Source organism: Cynara cardunculus (genome assembly GCF_001531365.2).
Source record: "Cynara cardunculus var. scolymus isolate 2C chromosome LG 12, CcrdV1, whole genome shotgun sequence".
Taxonomy (NCBI): domain Eukaryota; kingdom Viridiplantae; phylum Streptophyta; class Magnoliopsida; order Asterales; family Asteraceae; genus Cynara; species Cynara cardunculus.
Window position 1 is genome coordinate 4040555 of NC_037539.1, and position 9089 is coordinate 4049643.

General features: G+C 37.5%; 2 protein-coding genes across 4 annotated transcripts in view; one reads left to right on the forward strand and one right to left on the reverse strand.

Annotated features, from left to right (window-relative positions):
* Nucleotides 1-1235, forward strand: part of LOC112523188 (callose synthase 7) — an 18614-nt gene extending 17379 nt beyond the window's left edge. The window contains exons 41-42 of the mRNA XM_025132683.1: nucleotides 448-633; nucleotides 722-1235. Of these exons, the coding sequence (XP_024988451.1) occupies nucleotides 448-633; nucleotides 722-961 (426 nt within the window). The 3' untranslated portion in view covers nucleotides 962-1235. The remainder of the gene's footprint in view (nucleotides 1-447; nucleotides 634-721) is intronic.
* Nucleotides 1236-2074: 839 nt separating this feature from the next.
* LOC112523186 (transcription factor SRM1-like) lies at nucleotides 2075-8305 on the reverse strand. Of its 3 annotated transcripts, none has more exons than XM_025132680.1 (3): nucleotides 8166-8305; nucleotides 7021-7634; nucleotides 2075-2572 (listed from the first exon to the last, which is right to left on the reverse strand). In XM_025132680.1, the coding sequence occupies exons 2-3, from the start codon at nucleotides 7404-7406 to the stop codon at nucleotides 2185-2187; spliced, it is 774 nt and encodes a 257-aa protein (XP_024988448.1). In that variant the 5' UTR covers nucleotides 7407-7634; nucleotides 8166-8305; the 3' UTR covers nucleotides 2075-2184. The 3 variants fall into 3 exon arrangements, with proteins under 3 accessions (XP_024988448.1, XP_024988449.1, XP_024988450.1); XM_025132681.1 differs by having other exon boundaries at nucleotides 7021-7637; nucleotides 8166-8304; XM_025132682.1 differs by having other exon boundaries at nucleotides 7021-7150; nucleotides 7935-8304.
* Between the last annotated feature and the right edge of the window lie 784 nt (nucleotides 8306-9089).

Below are 9089 nucleotides of genomic sequence, written 5' to 3' on the forward strand. Positions count from 1 at the left end.
TTGGTGAGTAATCTAGTGGGGTTTCTATATATTCTCACATGGTATCAAAGCCAAGGTCTACCACTCTGGGACAATCTATGCCCGTCTGGCCTCCGTCGGAGCCGGGGTGTTGGAGTTCCTCATTGGCTAGACTTGGACCATTTCTGCTCTATATATGTTGGAAACTCCCTTCTCTCCAATGATTCTTTTAAAGAGTAATATAACAGGATTCAATATATTCTCACATGGTATCAGAGCCAAAGTCTACCAATCTGTACCCATTTAGCCTCCATTGAAGGGAGTATGTTGGAGTCCCACATTGGTTAGACTTGGACCATTTCTTCTCTATATATGTTGGAGCCTCCCTTCTCTCCTTGATTTTGGGGAACAGTATAATAGGACCACACTTTTCTCTGACTTACATTTTTCCTGCTGATAATCTAATTATTTGGCTATTGTGTTTACCAGCTGGTCTCAATGGGTAGACGGAGATTTGGGACCGATTTTCAACTCATGTTCAGGATCTTAAAGGCGCTTCTTTTCCTCGGGTTCCTATCGATTATGACCGTCTTATTCGTCGTATGTGGCCTCACTTTAAGCGACATATGTGCTGCTTTTCTTGCATTCCTGCCAACAGGGTGGGCATTTCTCCTGGTAAGTTTCAAATTTTATCGTCCTAAACCGATGCCAGACCATGAATCCTGATTGTGTTTATTAATGGTTGTTTATGGTGGTCGTGAAGATTGGTCAAGCGTGCAGACCTTGCGTTAAAGGCATAGGATTTTGGGATTCGATAATGGAGCTGGGACGTGCGTATGAATGTGTGATGGGGTTGGTTATATTCATGCCCATCGTTATACTATCCTGGTTCCCTTTCGTATCCGAGTTCCAGACAAGGCTACTATTCAATCAAGCATTCAGCAGAGGTCTGCAAATCTCGATGATTCTTGCAGGGAAGAAGGACAAGACTCAATATGCTTGACCAAACTTTTGGTCTTGCTTGTAATTATTCAAATATACAATTACTTCTCATTCCATCAAATGTTTTACATGCTAATCTGAACCATCCTTTAGTTTCAAACAAACCTTTATTCTTTCAAAAAACCGACATCGCGTCCTTTCACCATAAACACCAAAAACACATACTGAGTGATCTATAGTTGGCTTTGAAAGCGTGAGGGTTCAAAGTCTAGCAGAGGCAATTTCAGGATTCTTGTGGGTATTTAAGACATACATCTAGCAAACCGTTGTGTACTTGATTTGCTTCTCTAGCAGTTCTACATACCCTACATGGTAATCAATCTTCGTGTTGTTCCCAAAGAACGATATGTGGATCTATTCACCGAGTCCATGTATAAACAATATGTGGAACATCAAGCCTCGTGCATTTGGTACGTAAGACATACAAAACAAAAACTTGTTATTTCATATTTGTCGTCATTGAGCCACTAACTTAATGAGGTGGTAGGATTTAAATTTAGCCACAAATTGACACCTAAAATGATGAGAAATCCACTCGATCAAAATAGGACAGGTTAAACAAAAAACGAAGAAATAAGATAAGATCATTAAATTACTAAATTATCCATGTTAAATCAAAATCTAAAAACCTTCCACAATTCTTTCATTTGCTTTATCTCACTTTTGCTCATTAAAATCTCATCTTGCCGGCATATCAAACGCACCCACAATGATCAGAAAAGGGTGAAGCCATACCAAAGCAGGTCATTAAGTGCATGACCCTCGTGGTTAAGCATTCGTGCTTACCCATCAACGTTAGTGAAGACTTCTACTTGGCAACCCTCTCATCGGGACACAGGGCCAGGGCGGTGAATTATTAATAAACCTGATTAAAGATGAGCAAAAAGACATGACTATACTACCAAACCGGTCCATCTTGATTAGGTAATGACATCATCAAGCCCGATAAGACTAGACCGTTAGTCCTCAATTGCCCACAATCTTTTGAGGCGGACCAGACCAAGACCGGTCCGATTTGGTCCATAATCGGACTGGGCATGGCTTGTTTTGGATTGCCTTGACCAGACCACATAACCTTATAATACATATTTGTTGCTTAACAATGCATAACATAAGCATAAGCAAAACATTCACCTATGTCTTATTAAAATATAATCAAATATTAAGATTAACTGATCTCATAGAACTGCAAAAATCATTTTTCTACTCAAAATATGACCCTACCTAAGGTTGTTTATACAATTTTGTAACTTGCTTCTTCACATGTGAAGAGATGCCTTGGGTTCCCACACCATATGCCATGTGTGCTGCTGGTGCTGCTGCAAGACCTACCGGTGTTCCTACTGCTGAAACTAGCGGTCCTCCACCAACTGGTTGCCCAATCGTCATGCCGACCCCTGTCGGAGGTTGGGGCAACGACACGTCTCCATTGTTGACACTGGTGATGTCATGGATGCTTGATCGCCTCCGATCTTTGTTCATGGAGTTCAATCGAATGAAATATTTCTGTGCATGGCTTGCAACTTGAGTAGGCGTGCGTGTCACCACATAATTCCTGGAAATACTTCGCCAATCGCCTTTCCCGTATTTCTCCAACCCAAGAAGAAATAATCTGCATTCGTCATAATTGGAAGTGAATACCAGGAATTACTCTAAAAAGAGAGCCGATATGATTGATCACGTCCGACTTTCGAATTACCAAAATTAACAAGAAAACTTGACGATCTATAACAGAAGAGGAAGTTCAAATGAGAACACCAGGGAACCAACTATTTCATGTATTATTAATGACTGAATACCTCTGAAGAATCATGAATATTATCCATCATGTATATCATGCATTTTCATAATTCATGATAGCATGCATATTCATCATGAGTAAAGAATGAATAGTTGGTTCCCAAGTTCTCAAAATAAAATTTGAACCTGGCCCTACAATTGAAAACCTTAAATCTTTTATTGTTCCTTGGCTTAATCATCAACTGGGAAAAGGATGGATTCGTTCACATGTTTATCATCTCAACCTACAAAGATCAATTTTATTTGTGCAGAGAGAAGTCGATGATGGCTGCTAGATGAGTGAACCAGGTTTTGTGAACACATAAAAGTCATATTTAGAGGCTCGCGATACAATCAAATTAACCGAATTGATAAAAATTACACAGTAACCAGCTGCGATGGATCTGCAGTTAATTGTAATCACTTAAATTAGCAGCAATAATAGAGATGGATACCAAGGAGAAAACTAGATAGATATACTAGGAAGCACAACAAAAGCTCATTAGCAAATAAAACGTGTTGCAAACTTGAGCAACTTGCTTCAAGTCTGACCAAAACTAAAATCACCCAGATTAGAAGTAATTGTTCTATTCAACAATGGCCATGAAATCTTTTGGGAATTGTCACCAAAATCCAATGGTCTCGTATATGATAACAATTCCTCGTAGATTTTAACCCCTTCAAATCTCTGTTAACTACTTCTATTATTGTTCCCTTACCTCCCGTAACACCCTTCTTACCTGACAATATATCTATGCTGAAGATGACCAAATCTTTGCAAGCAATGATGCAATATCAAGCCACTCACTTGGCATGTGTTTCAAGACTTGTAAGTTTGGCATGACTCTTCAATTGCATATTTGTTTTGACTTGAAGAATCTTTAAGGTTCTTATCAATTTGACTTGCATGGTGCTGCTGATGGCTGCCAGCTAACACCGTAAGTTATGGATATGCTCGCCTTTGGAATGAAGATGGATGAACAGACACTTGAGCCTGGAACTGATGAAATTTGATTACTAAGATCAACTACTATGGTTCGTTTTCACATTTACCAACGTGAAAAGGCGTGTCATACATTCTTACATCTCTTATATACTTTCCCATTGATATGTTAGTATTTATATGATTTGTATCCCCCTGGCCCACATTTATATCATTCTCCCCAAATAATGATATGCTCTACACAACATGAACAAAAAAGGTATACCCAGCGGCCTTGCTTACCAGACTACCATGATCTATTGGTCAGTCAAAACGAGACACCTCTTGCCTTATAGCAAAGTGGCAATCTATTTGATTAAACGTAATCCAACCAAATCATCACAGTGTCTCCGTGCATTACTTGGCTCTCAGTGCTACTCTAAAAGTCAAGCAAAGCTCTATTATGGTTCAAAGAATCAAGATATATTGTGGTTAACACTTAAGTGGCTTCCCATGACACATTCTATGGCGGTAATCTATAGTTCTTTGTTCAATCTCTTCTAAAGGTAACATATGGGAAGGAATCGTGCAAACGGTACTCTAGCCTATGCCATGGATTCTACTAGTTAAGTGAACTTCCTACAACCAGGTCAACGGGTCATTTACCCAGTGTCGTCCTGCTTACCCGTAAATCCTTGGGGTTGTTTGGTTGTTTTCCATAATCCTGTATGAATAAAGCTATCTGTGGATTGATTTGTCTGTATAGATTGAGAAGGTTTTTGGTTAGGAGCTTTTTTCATAGATGGAAGGAACGTGCTTTTTAATTGGGAAGGCAGGTTTGGAAAAAACTTGGCTTTCTACTTAAAGCTTCCCCCTAAAAGCTTACTAAATAAGCCACTTTCTATATCATTAAGCCACTACCAAACAATCATGTACAGCTGACCGAATAAGATGCAAGTCCCATTAAGCTCATTAAGCTGCTAACAAACAGGCCCCTAGTCTCCTTGAAGGGTCAAAGGTTCAAACCTCACCAAAGCTGAGGAGTATGTGCAAGTACGTGCCGTATATAAATATTTATATACTTCAAAAAAGACTTCCTACAAGCACACAGATTCGGAGAAGGGCAAACTAGATGATACTGCTAGCATATGCAATGGACTACTAGTTCAATGAACTTCCTACTACTATGCAGACTTATGAGCAGTTTCTAGGATTCTGTCGTCTGACGATCTAAATCCATTGCACAAATGGTTACAGTAATCCCTTGAACTTTGCATCCATCGGTCCTCAACATCTCATGAAATTAGATAGGATGCTTTCATGGAAATTATTCACCAGGCATTTCATTTGGTTTGATTTTCGCGGGCTAGCTAGTTACAAGGCACTAGTTCGTAAGACATGGCAGATGTTCTAGTCCTCTAATGAAAACGGACATGCCATATAAGAATATAAAGCCAACAGTGTAGTTGTTAACGATGATTCATTTCGTTACTACAAGCTTTGTGAGTCTTGTGTGAACAGAAGTCCCAATGAAGAGAAAAGATAAAGTTCCATAGGATCAAGCCTGCAATGATTTACCAGTGGCAAGTTGGGCCACCAAAAGTCAACAGCACATGATACGAGTGTAGCAGAAATACGAATTTAGAGATGGATGCTTTGCCATAAGCAATATATATGATTAGAAATGAGGATATATACAGTCATTAAATATACGTAGAGGCAACCTCATTTGAGGTGGTTTACACATCTTTCGGGCAGAGCTTCATTGATGGTATTTTTTAAAGAAAGATTCCAAAAGCCATGTCTCAGGGGATAAAACTTCTGCCGCTCAGCCCCCAGCAACACCCAAGTTTAAAACTCTAGCACTTGAGGAACTCCAACTTATGCAGCAAAACAAAGGAAAGAAAAAGAAAACCTTCAAGACCTCATGGCATTGCTTAATTTGGGTTGAGAGATGATCGCAGGATCATCTCTTCACTGAATGGCATTCTTGTATTACAAAATTTGCAAATGTTAAGTCAACACATCCTGGCTTAAACATTGCTTTACTTATTGAGAGATATAACCTTACAACCGTAATACCCTGTACTAAATATGGGTGTCATCTCCTCAAAGAAACTTGTATGAGAAAGTAGCATAGAAGCTTAACACACGTGTGTGTGTGTGTGTATATATATATATATATAGAGGGAGAGAATCATGTTCATACGAGAACAGTAACTAAATAAGAGAATAAGAAAACAGTCGAATCATGTGATTTTGCACGTGATTTTGCCTTCTTTGTATTTTCTTATTTATTTACTGATCTTGTTTGAACCTCCCTCTATGTATATTTTAATTAGTTAAAATTAACGGTAGATAGGAGCAGGTGGTGAGACCATGTAATACCCTAGAAGTTGCTATTAGTTATGTTGGCTAGGAGTAGAAAGGGATAGGATGTGGAATAGTTTTAATAAGGGCAATTTTGGAAGTGGGAGTATTCTGTTACAAGGGGTAAAAAAGGAAAAGTTTTTTTAAGAATGCTAAATAGGTGTGAGTAGGAGTGGGGATAAGCATTCTGTTTTGGTGATTAAACTGGCATGCGCCTTGGTTTACCTTCTTGTATTCATCAATTTTTTTTTTGAAGTATATAATATTTTTATATGGCAAATGCAACAAATAAACTCACACATCCTCCTCACCTTTGGTGAGGTTTGAACCCCTGACCTCCTAGGAGGTCAAAGGCTATGATACCGCTAGGCCAAAGGCCCTTTGGTTGTATTCATCAATTTTACTAGTGGAAATCATATGCAATCCTAAGCATTCTGCTAATTTGTATAAGAGTACATCAGACCAGATAGACCATTGTATCATTAAAAGAGAGCATGAGCAGGAACAATGTATGTTTCCACTTTATTGGTTCCATAAGTGATTTCATTAATAAGAACCTTAAAGCAAGCACACAAAACAACAACATAGAAAGGAAAATTCATCAAGGCATGAAAACGGCAACAAATTCGAAACAACTAAAAGAACGCCTCTAAGCTCAACAAACTCAAGCATAAATAGATAAAATAAGTTATACCCATCACAAAATGACACTGGAAAAAGAGCAACAAAATCAGAACAACTAAAACTACATTGCCACAATCAATAAACTCAAAGCAACCCAAACAAACCAGTATATCCCACCTCTGGTTAGGGTATGGGGATGGTAAGATATAGGCAGAAATGGCCTCTCAAGCTCCCTACCTCCCGTCTACTCTAGCTGCAGATCCCACCTCTAGTCTGCTACCCTACCCAAGTCCTACTTAACGAACTCAAATATATATAAATAAATAAATAAAATAAGAGATCCCCATTGTGAAATAATAACCAACCTGTGTTCATCCTCTGTCCAAGCAATCCCTTTACGTCGCTCTTGATCTGACTTTGAGGCCTTACCTCCATGATTTGATTCACTGCTATTCTGACCAAAATTGCCGCCTTTCTTACTGGTTCCACCGTCACCTGCATGGCTTTCCGAGTCATCCAATGAAGAACTATAGCAAGGCAGAGGAACAAGACCAGACTCGATATTGTCCAAATCCTCAACTAACAACTCATAGTGATGCTTAATCTCTTCCACCGATTTCCCCCGAACCACAGCAGCAATTTTCTCCCACCGATCCTTGGATTTCTCATCAGGATAAGTAACTAGTGCATTTTCAAAAGCCTTATCCTGCTCTCTAGTCCACACGGAGTCCCCGACTGTTTCATCAGCCATCTTCTATAACTCACTAAATCTAATTAAATGTTATCGAACTCACAGAAAGTAAAACAAGTAGCAATCAAGTATACTAGTCCAAAGAGCTCTTAAATTTTCAAAACCAATGCACCCCTGAAGACAACCATCACCATCAAACAAGCTATCATATACTATTTCATATCATCACCCTTAATCATGATTTACTCCTCAGAAAAAACACTAACTACTCTCGCAAATCGCTGACCCCTGCTGATGATGAAGAAAAACCAAGGTAAGTTAGTCCCCCAAGTTGAGAAATATACGAATGTAATCAAATCAGAGATGAAGTATAGCAACAAGAAGATCAAGTACATGATAGTGGGTATAATTCGATGAAAAATTAGGGTTTTGGACTGTATCCTAATATAAAGGAACCATTTTTGTGATCAAAGAAGTGCTCAGAAAATCTAGATGGAATAATGAATTCAAGAAAAGAAAGAAAAAGGGTAAAAAAAATTCATTTCTGATAGCAGAAGGAATACAACCAACACAAAAACGATCTATTACCACTTGATATCAATAGTTTCTCCCCAAAACAACACGAAATTTCACCAACCCTCGTGTTCTTTCCTTTTTCTACACTCCACAAATGTACTTGGTACACAACTGACGAAAAAATTGCTAGGATTTTGACACCCATTGTAGAAAAGAAAAAAAACGAGACCTTTATACCCAACTGGTCCTAAATCAAGAAATTAACTGTGAAAAAAGAATTCAGCAAGTAGAAAGAACAAGTACCCTTTGAATTCATATGTAATCATCATCAGCAGAAAGCTGAAAGGAACCGTAAACCCTTGTTGTTTTGTTGGATTAAACCCTAAAACTGATTCGAACCATGGTGCACATATTAGGAGACGGGTGGTGAGGCGGTGGATCGGTTTCGTATATATAATTGCAGTAAAAAAGAAAGATTGCTGACGACAGAGTGACCACCAAAGAACTCGAGCATGTAGGGATGTCAGATATTTTTTAATCTGAAATCTTGCAGATACTCCACTTCATCCCTTAACCATTTATAAACACTGGATTTGAAATGGTTAAAAATTTGTAATTGAATTTTACCATCAAATAACAACATTGTGTTTAAAAGATTCCCAACAAAATGCTTTAAAAAAACAGAATCTTTAATTCAGAATTTATCTCAAAACCACAAGAAAACCTGTATAATTAAAGGGATTTTACTCGATTCAATTGGGTTTCCAAGTAAACTCAATTTTTTCCACATATAGTAAGTCAAAGATTGGGTATTGATTTGACACTATCAACTATCACCTAAAAGTGTTTTATATTATATTACACGGGTATTCATGTAATGTAGTAAGATATATCTTGATTTTAGTGTTTCGTATTATTTTGTCTTTGTAGATGATTTTGTGTAATTTCTTTAATTCAATTTTCTTTATTATAATTTAATTTAGATTTAGTAACGAAGTTAATATAATTTTTTATAAAGATAATAATTAAGTAGTTTGTTAAACTCAATGATTATCCTAATTATATTTTAGATTTTTTATATATTTAAAATGAGATGTTTATCCTCTATTTGATTATGTTTATCTGTAGTTAGTTGCACGAATTTAAATATGAAACTTTAATAAGTTGTACTTACGTACAATTTACTTGTAATCTTGAATTTTAAGTAATATGCATCAATAAACAGTA